At 40.7% G+C, this 19,165-nt stretch overlaps 1 protein-coding gene across 2 annotated transcripts in view; it reads left to right on the top strand.

Moving 5' to 3' along the window:
* Positions 1 to 19,165, top strand: part of klhl5 (kelch-like family member 5) — a 65,309-nt gene that overhangs the window by 42,665 nt on the left and 3,479 nt on the right. For both annotated transcript variants that reach the window (XM_080881462.1, XM_080881461.1), the window contains exons 3-12: positions 3,367 to 3,503; positions 5,005 to 5,201; positions 6,469 to 6,681; positions 11,582 to 11,768; positions 12,374 to 12,598; positions 13,428 to 13,503; positions 14,043 to 14,129; positions 15,485 to 15,559; positions 15,839 to 15,976; positions 17,300 to 17,471. In XM_080881462.1, coding sequence (XP_080737588.1) covers positions 3,367 to 3,503; positions 5,005 to 5,201; positions 6,469 to 6,681; positions 11,582 to 11,768; positions 12,374 to 12,598; positions 13,428 to 13,503; positions 14,043 to 14,129; positions 15,485 to 15,559; positions 15,839 to 15,976; positions 17,300 to 17,471 — 1,507 coding nt within the window. The remainder of the gene's footprint in view (positions 1 to 3,366; positions 3,504 to 5,004; positions 5,202 to 6,468; positions 6,682 to 11,581; positions 11,769 to 12,373; positions 12,599 to 13,427; positions 13,504 to 14,042; positions 14,130 to 15,484; positions 15,560 to 15,838; positions 15,977 to 17,299; positions 17,472 to 19,165) is intronic.

Consider the following 19,165-nt stretch of genomic DNA (forward strand, 5'->3'; position numbering starts at 1 on the left):
CAGACAAATGCAGTGTACACGCTGAGTAGGCTACTTGTACTGCGTGTAGCTGCTTATCTCTTGCGGAGTTTGTTGCAAACAGTGCACTTTGAGGAAAACCCAACCCAAAACTCTGTGAATGCATAAATATGTTGAGCACAGTTGTACCTTTTAGTCTCTGTGGCAGCACATTATGTTGCAAATCTATTTTTGTACCTACTTCTCTAAGCGCTGCCTTCACCGATTTTTATTAAGTATACCATTACCTTTTGTTTTTTCTTTTTCTTTTTTTTACCATCACTGTATATCGACTGATAGGTAGGTGCGCTGCGGTTCATTGTTTCCATTACTGCAAGACCAAGAGTCTTCAGTTTTGCTGATACACTGCGGGGGATAATAGACTGTAGGGCCCTTTAGAAGAGCCAATAGAATCAGCTATGAGCTGAACTTTAACAGCGGGTTTATAAGGTTGGTTTTACAAGAATAAAGACTTTGATGAAGAAAACTAACTAGTGGGTTTTGCCAGTGTACATCTGGTTAACCTCAGCCCCTCTGTTAAAGGGCAATGCACAGCCACTTCCAGGAGCTTTTTTCTTATATGGACCACCCAGGTCTGTTTGCTCTGCAGAGGATGTGACAGTTCACAATGGGTCCTGCTCAGAGTATTGTAGTGTGTTGTTGCTATAGCTGAAAATGTAATAGACTGATATTTTTTTTCAGCTTAACCCAAGTGTGATGTGAATGTGTGTAGTAAATCTGATGGTTCAAACCATACGTACCATTAGGATTTATTCTCTGTACTAAAGTCTGTACTAAATTTCAAGGCTTTGGCTGGGAATGGAGTTTTGAGGGGTAACCATAGGTAGTGCACATACTTTAAAATCAATTACAGCAATATATGGAAGAAATCTGTGCTTTTCCTACCATCTGATAAAATATATGACCAATACACATGAGCTAATGAAGACCCAATTAACAAAACTGTTCCAGGTAAAAAGCCCCAAAATGGATTTAGGAAATCCCTGGACTGGCAGCAAAGCTATCAGTTAAAGGTCCTTCTCTTCTAACTCTGTATTTCAGAGATACTGCAAAAAGTTGCAGTATCCAAGCAAGTCTTTCTCACGACCTGCTTGTTATTTTCCCCTCTCTGTTTTTCCACTACTGTGTCTCTATACCGAGCATCACATCCACACTGAAACACAAACAGACACACTGTTCAGTTTCCAGCGCTTGCCCTCCTTTCCTGAGTCCAACTCGTCTGTTTCCTGCTCTCTCCACTCTGGCATTTTGTCTTCTCTCTGCTCTTTCCATTACACGTTGACACACTGCCTGTCTTGTCTCTGTCTTCAGCGCAGTGCATTTGTGTTTGTGTGCAAATAACCCAGTGCTGTATACAGCCTGTGTCGCTCACAGCTAGTCAGACAGAGACCCATGAAAAATTAAGGGAACATGTTTGTGTGTGTGCACCAGGGAGAGAGGGATTGGGGGGGGGAAGATACCTGACTAGAATACTGGCAGAATGACTTCCTGCTGACTGTAGTGTATTTTTGACATCTTTGTCTGCACAATAAACACACACGCACTTGCACACACGCTCACACAGCTCTTCTCTGCTTCAGGCTATCTGTCAAGGTCCCAGTGTCACACTCAGTAATGAGACTATACACATTCAGTGCATGCACACACTCATGTTCAAGTAGCCACAAACAAAGCCAGTTTAACATGTTAATATGAGTCACAAGTTTATGTCATCATTCAGGTCATGTTTGGGACTTTGCTTGAACAAACGTTCCGAATTATTTTTACGTTAATCAGTTAAACTGACTAGTTGCTGCACCTCAAAAGGTTTACTCGGGAGCCTTTTACTCAGATACATTTAGATCAGATATCAAAAATATATGTCAATGGCATTTTGCATCCTTCCTTGGAGGTTTCATGTGCAAAGGCATCTCTAGCAGGAAGTAAATATTCACCAACGAGTGCTGTTGTAATGCCTAGATGTTTGTGTGCCTGTGTGTAACTTAACAGTGGCACGAAAGGTTAATGGATTGTTGCAGAATGGAATTAATTAACTGTCTTCTTACAAGTGACCTTAAGATAATTTCACTCTGTCCTTCATCTCACTTTCTTTCCATTACACTAGCTAACTTCTTCCTCAGACTTTCCTGCCAATAAATTTTACATTAACCTTGTCTTATTATAATCAAATTTCCCCTTCTTTTCTTTCTGTCTTCTTTCTTCTTCCTTTATCTCATCACTAGATTTGCTCATGTTTCTGTTCTCCTTTTTTTAACCAAGGGGTATGAGTGTGTGCAAAAAGATTAAGAAACTAGCAGTGGGTAAATTAAACACATATCTTATTCAAAGAGTAAAGTTACATCTTGAATTAATGTATACTATATAAATGAGGGGTGTCAAGCAAGGCCCAACTGAGCACACTGGATAGCATTGCAGAGGAGGGCTTCACTTTTGACTGGATCTGGCAGTACGATAGAAGGATTGTGTGGCAAGTCGTTAAGAATGGATCATGAGAGAATCTTCCAAGCCAGAGGTCTGAATCATCATGAGTTAGGTTTTACAGTCTTATTACTGACAAAGACTGTGCTGTACCACACTGAAGGAAGTCTAGAAACTGTGCCTGTGTATTTCTTTGAAAAGTTGTAGCTGCCATCTCTTCTTTCTTAGACAGAAATCTGGCTGAATGTTGTTGAAATAGCATTTATGTTTCTTTAAAGATCTCAGGCTCTGCATCATTTGTTTTTTTAAATGGATGGTTGATAAAGTATGTTTTTACACTGAAGGTCAGGGGACACTAGGTGTCTTTTTTAATCTCTACTGATGAAATAATTACTTTTTTTTCTTTACCATTTTCTGCACACACTGGTTTCTAACTCATTTTTTTCCATCTCTAATATAAAGGTCTTTCAGCGACCTTCATTTTTAAAAGGAGATTATATAATGAGACCTTTACATTCCTAACTGCTGCAGAAATCTCACCTGGTGCTGAAGTCTGACCAATTTCCTTATTCCTGTACACTTTAACACTTAACGTAAAGAGGTTAAAAGAGACAAATCAGTCGATTGGGACATTTAGGCTTTTACTGTGGCTGTATGTTAATATCAGATTGGAAGTTTCAGAAAGTTGAGGGGATTGTTTTTAACCAAAGGCATATGCTGTTTGACAATGCAACAAGCTTTATTTATTTTTATTCCTTAAGGTTTCTCCTCCTGTTTCATTCTTCAGATGGTTTTGTTGTGCCTCTTCTTTCTCTTTTCTGATCTGTGTTCTGACCCAATCCTGTCAGCGAGGTCAAAGTGAACTTTTTCTGTTGCTCCATTACAGCCATCCGTCTTCTGTGGCTGATCCCTGACACTCTCTCCTCACAGGCTTGTCCTCTCATCTGTGTCTGACTACTTTGCTGCAATGTTCACCAGTGATGTGCGGGAAGCCAAGCAGGACGAGGTGAAGATGGAGGGTGTAGACCCTGATGCATTGTGGGTCCTGGTGCAATATGCATACACAGGTATATAGTGGTCAACTTCCCTTTTTCTTTTTAGAAAAACAGGATGATCTTTAAGAAGGAATTATTGTTTTTTTTCTTCTCTGTAGTAAATAGTGCTTGGCTGTGTGGTTCTCTTCCATGTGCATGCACTGAATAGCAGCAAGACAAACCTACAGCATAGAACAGAACAGACATCAGTGACAGCATGCATGCCATCAGTTCAGTTACATACCATAAGAAGGAGGAGCTGGACTGGAAGCGGGTTGCAAAGTGGCTTGCAGAGGCAAAAGCATAGAAATTTGCAAATATGCTGCTGTGCCATTAGCGGATGTGGGTGGGCATTGACATCAGCTTTTATCACTTAACTCTATGTTCACGTTACTCTTTACGGATACATGGCCACTTCTTTTTTCATGATTTTGGAATTTTAAAAAAACATTAAATTGTCGACAAATGCACCAAATTCTCTATTTATATATTTATACTGCAGTACTCTGCTTTTATTTTTGATGATAGATCTCATAACACCCAGTATTCTTAGAATATTTCACTTCCAGTAAATATTCATTATCTCTAGTTCAGTACATACAACCTGTTGTCTAGATGAAGATGATCTGAACGCTGTGTGTACATTCTTCATAGTTCATAGTTTGGTAGTAGTTTTGGCACTGTTGGCAGATTCGGAGTCCTGCAGGAAAAGGAAAACAGCATCTCCATAAAGCCTGTCAGCAGATGGATGCTTGAAGTGCTCTAAAACCTCCTCGTAGAGGGCTGTGGTGCCTTCACATTAGAAATGCTGCAGACAGTTGCTGCAGTCTTCTCAAGACTTCAGTGTGCGGTGCATCCTGATGCATTGACACTAGCTTCAGTCCACTCCTTGTGAAGCTGTTCAAAGTTCTTCAATCAACTTTTCTCTCCTCAAACTGCACTCATCCCTGTTGCTTGTGCACCTCTTCATTCCACACCTTTCCTCTCAGTACTCTTGAGTAGCCAGTCTTTTCAGCAATGACCTTCTGTGGCTTATCCTCCTTTTGGGGGGTGGAAATGATCATCATCTCATCACCATCTAGAAATTGTGCTCCAGCATCAGTATATACAAATATGAATGCATCAATACAATATACAAAATATACATGCAAAATGCAAAAGTAAACTGTGTGGTTAGTCCGTTGTATACTCCATTACAGAGAGTATGAAGACATGCTAGGATTAACAGACCAGGTCCTGTACAGTACTCTGCAAGATCTAAATTATGCAAACAAGCACCAACATTACTGTGAGCTCAACATCTATTAATGGCTAAGATCTCCAGGAAGTCTTTTCTAGCTGCCTTTACATTTTCTATGTTAACTAAATATTTAATGATTATTCTCTTTTTAAAAAGATGAACACACGTGATCTTGTTGCAGTACTGCAGATCTCTTAAATAACATTAAGTCTCATTATTTCCATGTTTTTATGACGTTTTAAATTCTCTTTCTTCACCATCTTGCTCCTCTGCTCTTCCCTTCATGTCATCCAGGCCGTCTTGAGTTGAGGGAAGACACCATTGAGTCTCTGTTGTCAGCCTCCTGCCTGCTGCAGTTGTCATCTGTAGTTCAGGCTTGCTGTTCCTTCCTCATGAAGCAGCTCCACCCATCCAACTGTCTCGGCATCCGCTCCTATGCTGATGCTCAGGGCTGCCATGACCTGCATCGGGCTGCTCACGCCTACACCATGGTGGGTACAAAGCCAGTTCACATCTTTGTATACCTCCCCTGCTTGTAGAATCACCACACGAAAATGAATGAAAAGACTGCTTTGGGAAACGCAGTGCTGGAAATGATGTTGCAGATCTAGGTAGATTGCAAGTCTTTAACAGTGACATGTAAAAACAATTAAGAGGATTCTTTCACCTTTAACCTCAGTACAGCTTTATTCAGTAAGACTCCAGTCACCCCCAGCCTTCATCTTATTCTTGGTAACAAATTGGCTCCTCATTCACACAGCACCACAATCATTATTGCCACAATGGCTGTTTTTCTGCACAGAGTTGCTATGGTGACGGTGAAATAGCTCCTTCATCGACTTGATTATTCTTTTTCTTGTTCTCTTGTTTTTTTGTGTGGTGTTTTTTTTTTTACATGCCTCATTTTTCATCCAGCGTCACTCTGCGTGTCTGTCTCTGTCTGTAGTACTGTTCCTCTCTTTTTCTCTCCAGTTCTCTGTAAGTGGATTATTGTTAAGGTTTAATCTCGGGTAATTATGTCATAAAGGTGGCTTTCTTTGGGTGTGACTGTCAGTGTCTGTAATTCACTCTCAAACACACGTTCAGACTCACAAAACTTACAGGATTATTGCAGTCTTTGTGTAAGAGCTAAACAAGAATGACTTCGACACTGCTTAGATTCCTACCTTTTTATTCAGGTCACATTTTTTTCTCTGTTTTTTCTTTTAATTTTACAGATGGTAGAAATATGTTGAGAGTTTTTTTTTTTTTTTTTTTTACATCTAATGAGAAATAAGCTTTCACAAGATTGTGATCAGCTGTAGCTTGTTGGACTGTTTGACAAAAACACGCAGGGAAATCTGCAATTTAAGGAGCTGCAAATAGACTAAGCAATTAATCAGTTCATTTAGCAAATAACTGTCAGATTAACCGATTACACTCATTAATTTTTGTCACATCATCTCTTCCCATCTTGTGACTCAATAGATCTCATATTTTCTCATCCAGATCCCCTTTTGCAGCTTTTCCTCTCAATTTTTATCTGACCTTTCTCAAGCTGTAATTTCCTCCTCTTTTTTCCTCCCTCCACTTGTATTCTTCAAACCCTTAATCCCTTTTCTCTCTCCTCTCAAATCCTCTCTGCTGTTCTTCTTCTTTTTCTTTTTTTTTGCAATGCATTATTCATCTATTCTAACCCCCTCCCCCCACTTCTGTCTTTCTCTTCCAGTCCATCTCATCCATCCTTCAGTTTTACTCTAACCTTCTTTGCACCCCCAGGAGCACTTTCTGGAGGTGGTTGGAGGCCAGGAGTTCCTCCTACTACCAGTGGAGGAGATGGAAAGGCTCCTCACATCTGATGAGATTAACGTGCCGGATGAGGAAACCGTGGTTACGTCTTTACTAACCTGGGTCCGTCATGACGCTTCCACTCGACAACGCCACCTACCCCAGCTGCTGGCTCATATCAGACTCCCGCTGCTGCAACCACAGGTGAGAGCGTCAAAGAGGTAAATGTCACTGGTTACCAAGAAAATTAAAATGGTAAGATTTAACAAACAGATGCACAATACAGAGATCCTGGTGAAAATTCAATTAATTATCAGAGTTGCATTAATAAGTAGACCCGGCAGCTCTGAAAGGGAATAAACTTAACATTGCATAAGCTTATCAAAGGCGTAAACATCGGATAATGCTGCTCTGTGTACTTTGATTAGATGTGTTACTGTTTGATCACAAGCGTTTCCTAACAAAATTTAGACCTTTTAGATCTCCAAACAAAAGAAAATTGCTCAATGGGTAAACATGAATTTTATAGTTAAAAAAATACATTTTGCTTTCGAATCAAATTTAGACATACACAGACAATTAGACGTGTCTGTTTAAAGGCTAACAACTGGTCAACCAGATTTAGCCGTGAACACGACATGTCTCGATGTGCGGCGCTTCATGGGTTTCTTCGAATAAAAATATATTAATCGCTGTTAGCTAACAAAGAGCACATTGTGTTTATATTGTGTTGTTGACCATTTCACTCAGCGTGCTGCATTAGTCTTTGCTTTTCAAAGCTAGAACTGCATGAATATTTTATTGATTTTATTTTGGGAGATGTCAAAGATGCTTATGTCCTCATATGTGTAACAGCAAAGTACACGGTTGGAGTGTGCATCTGTCTCCCCCCTGACGGTGTGCTGGCCAAATTTAACTCGTCCTTTTTTTCTCTCCTCTCGGGCCTCTTGGTTATAACCTGTCTCTCTGTCTCACTGTCCTCTTCAGACAGCTGGGGACCATAACCATTACTCTGTCAGGTGTGTCATAGCTCTATGTGCTGTCTAGTATGTGTGGCAGGTATCTGACTTATACTGTAATGCTCAGAAGTTTTTATGCTAAGCAGAACTTCACTTACTGCCCAGGGCTACAGGCATAATCAGACACACACTTTTTAAAACCTTAATTAACTGTGATATCTCTCGTAACTGCAGCTAAATTATCTGTTCTCTTCATCTCCCTTATCAACAATTTCCCTCTGTCCCCCCTCAGGTCTTTCCATTATCTCTGTCAGCATCTATACATCGCCCTGTTTTTGTTCTTTGGCACTTTATAGCATGAACAGCTCAGATATATGGCTTCGCCCCGGTCAGCTGAAATCACAAGTAGCTGTAACATGTAACCAGGGAAGAAGATGGATGGCAGAGGGGTAAAGCAGCAGAGTGGCAACAGAGCAGAGAGACTGAAAGCAAAAGAGGCACAGAGCCAAGGGTTGATTTTTACCTTTAACAGTGTATCATGTGTGACAGCTCCTCCCCCACCGCCACCATGACAAAATGACAAATAAGCCAGCATTCAGGATCCTCACGAGCTGTGAAATGCCAATAGAGTGAAACATAAACCTCACACAGACAACCGATCAATATTCATCAGCCAATTAGTTAGCTCTCTATCTAGGCCACCATGTTATTATTCATCAAGAGGATGTCAATTCACCAGATGAAATGTTTTAATTCCCGATCCCTGTTCCCACTCATACACATTCACATATATATTCTTCATCGAATCTCCTCAGAAGTGCATCAGCCTGACGGTACACACCAAACAGCTGTATGACAGCTTGTACAATATCTGTGACCAGTGGAAATTTAGCGCTTTTAGGCAGGATGACAACCGACAAGCAGGTCTGATGGAGCATGTTGGCAGCTGAAGCCTACGTGGGTGTCTTCATCTGTTGGGTTTATCTAGGCACAAACCCCGCTGGAACACAAGACACTCAACTGCACAACAAAACAAGGCAAGAATGTGCTCTCTGTGTCAGCCAAAGTTGAGGAAAAGATTCCTTCACCTGAACTCAGCTCACTTCAACTGATTCCTTTGCTACAGCCCTTTTTATTGTCACATACAAGAATATGCAATTACAAATACACGTGACATTCTTAAGCAGGAATATGAAGTGTGTGTGTGTGTGTGTGTGTGTGTGTGTGTGTGTGTGTGTGTGTGCGTGCGTGCGTGCGTGCGTGCGTGCGTGCGTGTGTGTGTGTGTGTGTATGCGTTTGTTTCCAGCCATACTATATGACCTTTCAATGAACTTAACCTGTATGTATGAGGTATGCAGAAAAGCAGAAGTAAGCGTCTTGCTAAATGATGATGTGCAGCCACTTGGACACAGTTCACAAGAATTGGTAATCCTTCTACACTATTTGTCAGAATTTAATAAAACTTGCACATGATGATCACTTAATAGGCCTTCACCCAAATTATCCTCATGGTGATAAATTAACATATTCCAGGCACGTTTTTATAAGAACTGTTAGTCCTATTTTTTGGGTCAGATTAGTGAACCAAGATTAGTTTGCTCTGGATATGACCGTTTGCGAGCCTATTTGACTTCTTTGTTGGGTTTTAATTCTTATTAGTTTGTACAGTGCTGCCAGCAAAGCATCATTTTCTTTCTGTAATTCTTCTCTCTAACATTCACACCCTGACGAATGTGTCAGGAGTGACTCAGGGTTCAGTATCTTGTCCAGTGTCTGACTGTGATTGAACTACTAGCCTTCTGATTGGTAGATGACCTGCTCTATATCCTGAGCCATAACGACCCCAGCACCTTACTGTGAAGCCACGATTATAGAAAAAATTAGACTGCAAAGCTCTTCAGATGATCTGACAACAGTTGAGTAAATTAATGAACACAGCCACAGCCAGTTTATTTCAGTAATAGTAAAGTAATGGCAAAAACCAATGCAGCCTACCAAAAATAGTGCAAAGTCTTCTCCCAAGACAGGCACAGCTTGCTGCTTGTAATCTGGAGAAAAAAATATAAATGTAAGTTTCTCTATGTGATATCTCAGGAAGCAAAATTGGCAGTGTAGACCAGGGAGAAGAATTAAAATGAGATTTTATTTTTCTGTCATGGAAATTCAGTAAAACACTTCCCCTTGTTTTGTTTTTTAATTTTTAACAACACTACAAGGTCAGAGCACTAGTGAAAAGATGCTATTATATTTATTATGGTGTGCCTTGGCTCTTAATATGTTTATAAGAATATGGATTACTGCAAACCTGAATCGAGATGTATTATATATTTAAAAGCCCGCCTTCCAACAACACAATGCTAAAAAAACAAATGTTGTAAATCTAATACGACAGTGCTAATATGCTAGTTTATTTCACAGGTATAATGTTTACTTACCACTTAGATTTTCACTTTAATACGTGAGGATGCCAGCATTTTTTTTTTTTTTAGCACTGAATGAGTTCATTTCTTGTATTTTTTAGTGCTAAATACAAGATATGGTACAAGTATTGGAAAAAGTAAATATACAGCTAAAATGATGGCGCTAAAATGAAAGAGACTGTGGCTACCATGACTGTATGTGGAAAAAATGTCATGGCTGCACGCCCAGTAGTTCCTGAGATATTACAGTCAGGCCTAAAACCAGTGAACTGCCTCAAAGGACAACATTAAATCTGAAATGATTAAAATTGTATATTAAATTATTTGCATAGCAGTATTGTTTGTAAGTTGTGTTTTGTGGGAATTTGTGCAGTGGTATGGTGTTCACAAAAAGTCAAGATGGAGAGGACAGCTAGAGCAAGAGCACATCCAGCAACAGGGACACGCATAAGGAATAAAAAATGTGTGTAGCTGGAAGATGTGTGTATGAGAGTGTGCCTTTTTTTTTTTTTTAGAAGAAGACAGAGCCCATGCTGCCCCTCTCTCTCTCTCAAGCGTGAGCTGAAACAGAGAAGATAACACAAGTTTCTCTCTGCCCACTATCTTATCTTATCTTATCTTATCTTACTGTGAGGTAAAGAGAGGACGGAGAGGACAAGGTGGGACGCCTGCAGCAAGCTGTCTTATCTCATCCTCCACATTCAGTCCTTCACAGAGAGATGTATAAATACCACCGGAGAGGACAAACACTATTTTTTTTCGATCTGTCCGTTTTTTTAACACACATGCACATGAATGAATGCGCAAATAGGGTTCGCCGTAATTTGTCCCTCAGTGATTGTACGCAGTAGAAGTGTGGGTTCACCCTGGTGTGTAAGCTGCTTATCCATTTACCATGCCTGCTTTACGCTCTCCACGTCTGGCGGGGGGGAAATTGATTTTATATTCAGTGACCAAGTTGAATTATTTGAGCTGAATGTTATTTGTGTTGGTGGGAATTATGGAGGAGAACACAGAAAATAAATGAGAGGGTAAAAATAATAATCGCTTTCCTCTTCTTTTTTATTTATCTTCTAGTTCTTCCATTATACCTGCTCTCTGTGATTGAATCTAAGTGACTGTCTGAACATGCGGGACAAAAACAGAGATGCAGGCATTCTCAAAGTCTAACCTAAAATGACTTCGAAATTCACACAAACACACAAACACAAACCTATCTAAATGTAAATCATGTATTCCCCCCCATGCTTCAGGGAAAACTTGATTCTTACTACCATGCCTCTCACAGGCAGCAGTTTCCTCAGGATGTGTTTTCAGGAACAGGCTGTGGATTGCTGCAGCCCCTGGGTATTTGTGTGTCTGTCTTTGCGCACGTGTGTGTGTGATTGTAGATGAGGTTATAGGGTGTGGAGAGCTGATGAGATGTTGAGGGCAGATTAGTTCTCTAGTGTGTCAGATGATCAGTGTGTGCGTGGTCTCGTGTGCGAGAGCGCATTAATGGTTGTTGGTCTGATCTCATCTAATCTCTCAATGAGAGAGAGCAGCCTTCTTTCGGCTCTTGAACCTCTTCAATCAGCGATAACATCGCAGCCAACATGTCCCTACACCCATACTGATGTAGCACATGCGTGTGCCCTCCATATATTCCAGCTGCAGCTGTCACATGATTCTGCGTGTTGATGCCTTTGCTTTTTTTTCTCATTTCTTTTTTGCATGTGTCTGTAGTTCCTAGCGGACCTTGAGAGCAACCTTCTCCTCCGGGAGAGGGTAGAGTGCCAACGCCTCCTGATGGAGGGGATGAAGTATCACCTTTTACCCCAGCGTCGGCCCCTGCTTCAGAGCCCCCGCACTCGGCCTCGCAAGGCCACCGTAGGGGCCATGTTCGCTGTGGGTGGCATGGATGCTACGAAAGGTACAACAGCATCTCACATCCAGACACAGGTGATGCTGTGGTAGAGGAGGACTGAGCTTACAGTTAAACTGTGACAAATGCTACAAACTGAGAGTCGGTAACTTCCATTTAGAAAAGCTTTGTTCTGATTGATGCCCATTACAAACAGAAGATTTCAATAGATGGGGCATCTCTGCTCACAGCCACAGCTGACATTACCATATTAAGGGTATTCCTTCACTAAACAGGCTGTTTAGGGTAATCTGAAGGGTTTTTTTGCTTAAAGGAATTACTTGTACATTTGCTGACCGCATGTGTAGTGTGAGGAACCGAGTCGGTTCTACAGGAAGTAAGGACAAGCATAATAGGTTCACCTTAATAGCTTAACAGATTCCACATTAATGAGCAGCTCCTTTAGTTCTACCTTTAAATGAAATATTGAGCATCAGTGTCAACAGGTTTAACACTATCCTACAACTGTGAGAAGGCGTTATCAAGAAGGTGCAAGTTTGAATTGTTTTTTTAATGCATAAAAGGACAAAGTGTGAAAAAGTACAGTTTAGAGAGTTTCAGAATTAATAGCACGTACTTCTTCTTCTTTCTTTTTTTTTTTTTTTTTTTTTCAGGTGCCACGACTATTGAGCAGTATTGTTTACGTCGAGACGCCTGGAGGCAAGTTGCCACCATGAGTGGACGGAGACTACAGTTTGGTGTAGCAGTCCTCGACGGGCGTCTCTACGTAGTTGGAGGGCGAGACGGACTCAAGACACTCAACACTGTGGAGTGTTACAACCCACACAGCAAAACCTGGAGCGTCATGCCCCCCATGTCCACACACAGGCATGGCCTAGGTGAGGGCAGTTTGACAACTTATATTTTCTTTTCTTTTTGCTTTAGATTTTGAATTTTGAGTCAAGAAGGTAGGTGTCCTGTTTGGGCTGTATTTATACTTTATCCCAAATTTAGTTGCCTTCGATACACTCCTGCATGTCTTCACTTTGTGCTGTTCTATAAACTGGACTTTACCTTACAAATTTTGATCAAAACAGAAGCTTAGATGCACCTTACAGACACACCCTGCTCCATTGTGGATAAACTGTGTCCCAAAGATATTAAGCACTGTGATATAAAAGTAAAGTTTTGAAGAAAAAAAATATTTGGTTATGAAATTGGATTCAATCCTTCAAACGTTGTCCTTACACTTGCTTCCTAACGCAATAAAGTGACAAAAAAGAGCAACTCAACTGCAGCGGATCAGCAGATTCGGTGCCACGGCTCAAGAACACTTCAGCAGGCTGGTTTGAGCCCATGTTTCTCATTTGAAAGGCATCTCCCCACTCGCAGCAGTGTCCTGCTATTACTATAACAACATTTGATAAGGCGTGCTGTGCTGTTTTATTGTGTTTACGAAAGTGTGCAAGTGTGTGAACCATGGTGGGTTTTCAAACACATCTGGCAGCACAGATGTTTAGGCAGATAAATCCCTGAAGTACAGAGGTGTCAACATGCTGCTAAATCTACATGCCTAATGCCCTGGGTGTAGTTGCACACACACATAAAAACTAACACCTCTTGTCCTAAAAGTATGATGCTTTATATGTGTGATGCTTTGCTTATCCTGGCTGATTTGGTTTTGAGAAGTTTTCATGATTTAATAGTACGTGTGTTTATCTTCTGCAGGTGTGGCTGTTCTAGAGGGACCCATGTATGCAGTAGGAGGACACGATGGCTGGAGTTACCTCAGTACAGTGGAAAGGTGCAAAATAACTTCACACTGCTGTTTTTTTTCTGTGATATCAACCCAGCTTTTTAAAGGGTCAATTCATCCAAATTATTAAATAGTGTCACTTACTTTGTCTGGTAGTTAGTCATATGGGTAAACTTGGGTTTGTATGACCAGGTTTTGCTGTTCATATCCCTGCTTTTTTATACTGTTTATCTGTGGAGAAACGGCTGTCTCTCTTTAAAATGACATTTTACTGTTGACAGATATTTTGATTCCCTTCTTAAACATTACATATTTCATTATTGGTAAGGCCTAGGTCACACTGGGTTGCAACCACTGGTCACGAGGAAAAAATGGACGTTTCCTGAGCAGTTAGTGAGGGTTGTTTGAGTTTGATGGCAGCTGCTGTGAAATGATTGCTAAAGCCCCACTCACACATTTTTCCCTAGTGACTGGAGGTTGCCAGGGAGTTGCTGACCGGTCTCTAGCCTGTGTGACTGAGACCTTAGAGATACAGGTTTTTATGCTGTGCCTTGAGCAGGATTGAGAAATTACACTGTGTCTGTCAGGTGGGACCCTCAAGGACGCCAGTGGAGCTTTGTTGCAAGCATGGTTACACCTAGAAGCACAGTGGGAGTAGCTGTTCTCAATGGCAAGTAAGTGATCTCACAGTTCCCCTCAGGTAAAAAGTTACTCAGATTTGCTTGTTCTAAGTTATATTAAGTGCATTCAATATTAGCGCATCTGTTTTAGCACAAAACACAGCTTTGGCCGTTTGTTATGGAGTGTAGACGTTTTGGTTTTGGAATTAGCATTTTGCATCTGTTACACATAGAGAGCCATATAATTTGTTAGTTAATTCAAGTTTAAAGGGCTCCAAAAGGCATCAACATCACAAACGCAATGTTTGTTGCCCCTGATATGTTGCTGTGGACATTTGGAAGTAGCAGAATGCAACCTCAATTGAAATATAAATGTAAATATAAAAAAATAAACTAGGATGCTCAAAGTGCAGCATTAAATTACATATTTCAAAGTTAAATAATACCAATACAGACAAGATACTACAAATGAATCATAGTGCAGGCGCCAGGGGGGTTAAAATGTGATATTCTATATTTATTTGAATGACTTTAAGCAAAAGTATCTGCCAGCTAAGCTTGAAGCCAGTGTTACCAGCTGCTGATATTTCTCTCAAAAATCAAATAAAAAATAATTTTATGCAAGATGTGACTTGATACGTGTGGCATAAAGAGAAGATTTTGTAAATATTTTGTCATTTGAGAAACGTGAGACCTGAAACCTTCACAATCTCGCTCTTTGTTTGGAAGATAAAAGTGTTACGTTTATACTACTGTCACTTCCCACCTTCTTCTGTAAGACACGTGAGGCAGTAATGGAAAGCATAACAATATTCATTCACACACATGCACACACAGACGAACATTTATTTAAATAGCTGGATTTAATAAGGCTTTAGGGCTTTTAGTGCCTCGCTGGCCAAAGAATTGGAAGTTATTAGAATCAAATATTGCATGTTGTTTTTATTATTCAGGGCCTCAGAGACAGTGAAATGCTTTATAGATGCTAATTAATACAGAAGCAACGGCTAACCTTGCCCAGCAGTTTTGTGTGTGTGTGTGTAGTGTACTGTATGTGCTGTGTACTCTCAGAGCGCTTTGCCTGATGGAACTTATTACTTGCTTGACTGGCCCCGTTTCATTTTTTTCTTTACCGTCCCAACTTCACATCCATGGACACACACACACACACACACAAGGACACACACACAGACTGACTGCTCAGGGTTGTGTTGCACCAAGAGTGATGGCTGATTGATTTTTCCCACCTCATTTTGCCCTCAAAAAAACCTTCACAAGCTACACACACAGACACACACATATGCCTGTCTTCCACCTTGTACCATCTGCTTCAGTGTCACTAAATTGAAAAGGGACTTCCAGGGTCCAGAAATGTTCAGAGGGATAACACCATCTTCCCTCTTCCTCAGATTGTATGCAGTAGGAGGTCGTGACGGCTCATCCTGCCTGCGTTCAGTGGAGTGTTTCGACCCCCACACCAACAGGTCAGAGACCGGGGACTTCATCTGTCAGCAACTAATTGCTGTCTCCTATTTTGTTTCCTGTCTACATGTTCCTCTAGTGAAGCGCTTCTTCCTGTTAGGTTATTTACCCACAGATCAAAGGAGACTAGTAACCCTCACAGGATGTTAGAACAGACAACACTGAAAAAAGCTTGTCATGTACTTTGATTAAGGTCTACTGGAAGGACTGGAAAGAGTAAAGTAATTTTCAAACAATATGTTTCCCTCTCCTTTTTTTCAAACTGTATTCTTCATTTTTAGGTGGAGTGGTTGTGCCCCTATGGCTAAAAGGCGTGGAGGTGTGGGCGTGGCCACATGGCACGGGTTCCTGTACGCCATCGGAGGCCACGATGCTCCGGCGTCATCCCTGGCATCTCGGTTAAGTGATTGTGTGGAAAGGTGAGTCCACATTTATGAATGTGTTTGCTTGATTTGAAATATGCTAAAGTATTGTGGTGCTTATAATGTGTCTGTCATACAGTGGCAGCGTTTGTAAAATTAATGGAAAGATTTTAGTGTCTTTTGAATCCTCATTGCAATGTGCAGAATTATTACTCATTAATCTTGCTAATGAAGATACTAAATGGGAGCAGGATTTGACCTTGATTTAGTATTGTGTGTATTATAATTGAGTGTAAGACTACTGTCAGCGCATCAGTAAGAAAGGACATTTGAATCTCTGCTCAAGGACAAAGATGCAGCTGCTTACATGAACAAATGAACTGGACAGTGCAGCACACTGTGGCTTTGGTAGTGGGAAAGCAAGTGTGATAAAGAAATCACAACAAAGATTTGTGTTCTTGACTTTTCTACCACAGTGTTTGATTGTTTTTAACAGTTTTGGTTGTAAAATCGTAGAAACGTGCTGATTTCAATTATTGGATATATGTGTATATATATATATGTGTATATATATATATATATGTGTGTGTGTGTGTGTGTGTGTGTGTGTGTGTGTGTGTGTGTGTGTGTGTGTGTGTGTGTGTGTGTGTGTGTATATATGTGTGTGTGTATATATGTGTATATGTGTATATATATAATGTATAATAATTTTTACGTTATTTTTACATTTACATTAATTCTGTATATATTGTATTTCGCAGGAATAGTTGAACACCTTGAAAAATGGGCTTATTTGATAGGTTGAAAAATTCCCTGTGAAATATTTAGTTGAAGTCATTTTTTTATCTGCTTAGCTTTGCGCACATGTTGCAAAACAAGGAAAATAGTTTTCCTGGTTACGTCCAAAGTTTGAAAAAATACAGGCGAGCAGATCTACAGCTGATGAAATCCTACACATACATTTAATTAGGTACATGTAGCTGCTGTAAGAACACAGTTTGTGATTTTGGTGAGACTAACGTCACTATTTTATTGACTTGTTTATACCTACCCACACTTTATTCCAGATTTGGCTGGTGAGCAGAGATCTCTGTAAAGGTGTGTTAGTGTCATACAGTGATGAAACAAATCTGTGAAGTTACTGTGTCCAGCTGTTTTGCTAAGAAGTGGTCACAGCATGTGACTGAAGCAAGATCCTGTCATTTCTGTTTTGTGAAATTAAACAAATGAGATGGCACAAAGTGAGGGGTGAAAATTAGGTATTTATTTTTGAATAGCCTGTTTTCCTTTACTTCCAGTATTCATGTTAAGCTGAGCTAATGAACATCATCTCACGCCAACTTCAAACCACTGAACTACAGTGTGAACTCCTATGTGCAGGTATGACCCTCAGACAGATGTGTGGACAGCTGTGGCTCCCATGAGCATCAGCAGAGATGCCGTAGGTGTTTGTCTCCTTGGTGATCGTCTGTACGCTGTGGGCGGGTATGACGGCCAGGTGTATCTCAATACTGTGGAAGCTTACGACCCTCAGACAAACGAGTGGAAACAGGTACTGTATGCAGACACGTGCACAGCGCAGCAAATCTGTGTCTCTTTAACCTCATTCACTGCATTTTGTGTATTCACAGCACTTCACTTGTTCCACATTTTGTCATGTTCCTGTCTCAGAGGTCCATGGACCATTAGCCTGGTCTGTGCTCTGACACTGTCAACTATTTGACCTTATATAGACAGGTGTGTGCATTTCCAAATCATGTCCAATCAACTGAATTTCCCAAAGTGGACTCCAGTCATGCTGTAGAAGCATCTGACCGATGACCAGTGGAAACAGGATGCACCTGAGCTCAGTTTGGAGTGTCATTGCAAAGGCTGTGAATACTTCTGTACATGTGATTTTTTTGGAATTTGAAAATTTAATTTAATTCAGTTTGGAATAAGACTGAAAGTATGACAAAATGTGAACCAAGTGAAGCTTGAGAGTATCCAGAGAGGGCATCCAGGTATGAACACACACACTGATTGCAGTTCAGTAAAAAACGTGTAGTAAAACACAAATGTACAATCAGTAGATGAAATGTATAAACACTCAGTCACAGTTTGACCTTCCCACAGCTCCTCTCCGATGTATCTTGGCATGTTTTCATTGTTATGTAAATGTGTGTTTTCCTCCTGCTAATATTGTCCTTGCCGCTGGATATTGCCGCTCAAAGTTGAGTGATCTCATTCAGCGGCTTTCAGGAGTCTCTGCCACTCTTCAGTTTATACCCCATCTCCCACGTAGGCTCAGAGGATTTCCAACTTTGGTTGGCAGATTTTTCTGTTAAAATTTGCCATTTTAGAGACAGGCACCATGCTGAGAACAAGAGAGGTGTGGGAGGAAGGAAGCAGAATGCATTGAACTGCTCAGACTGGCAGGGAGGGACGAGGACAAACTCAGATGAGAGAAGAAATGCTGAGACCATTAAATATGTCCTGTATCTACTGTCAGAGACTTAAACAAACAAATCAGTTGGTGTATTGTCAGTGCCATCCTAGTGGCATCACTTCCACTCTTGGCTTTGGCACAAATCTGTCAGTCTCAATAATGCCAAATCGAGTAATATAGGTGCTAAAAGGAGGCTCAGCATGGTTTGTCTGTGCAGTAACAGTGATGTCAAACATAACCACTGATGCCTTCTCTTTGTTCCTCTTTTTTTATTATTATAAATTATGGGGAAATGAGTCCGTTTGTTCAAAATGATATTAGAAGAAATTACCTTGGCATTTCGGCATAAAAACCTGTCAGCTGGTTCAGGTGGTTGACTCATGTCTGCTGCTGCAGTTACAGCTTCACTGTGTTCCCCTGAAACTGTGCTGTCACCACTTACTGATGCTCTTTAAAACACCACCTCCACCACTCGGTTATCATCGTCACTTTCTGCTCCCTGCTGGGCTCACTGTTGATATCAACAGCATGCATTCCCTGCAGTCACATAATAACCCATTTCCTTCCGTTCACTTTCAGGACCCGTTTACTCCAAATAACTATGATGGGTTATTTCCATCTGCAGTCAGTTTTTGTTTGGCAGCATCACTCTATTCTGGGATCTCCCTCCCATTCGGTGCATTTACAGTTCTGGTCAAAAGTTTACGTACACACATCACTGGCCTGAGTGTTTTTTAAAGTCATTAAAGATGTATGCTATACAATCATTGCACCCTGGAACAAAAACAGAAAGAAATAATGAAATAGCCCAAAATTAT

This window comes from Rhamphochromis sp. 'chilingali', assembly GCF_963969265.1.
Source record: "Rhamphochromis sp. 'chilingali' genome assembly, chromosome: 4".
In the NCBI taxonomy this organism is placed as follows: domain Eukaryota; kingdom Metazoa; phylum Chordata; class Actinopteri; order Cichliformes; family Cichlidae; genus Rhamphochromis; species Rhamphochromis sp. 'chilingali'.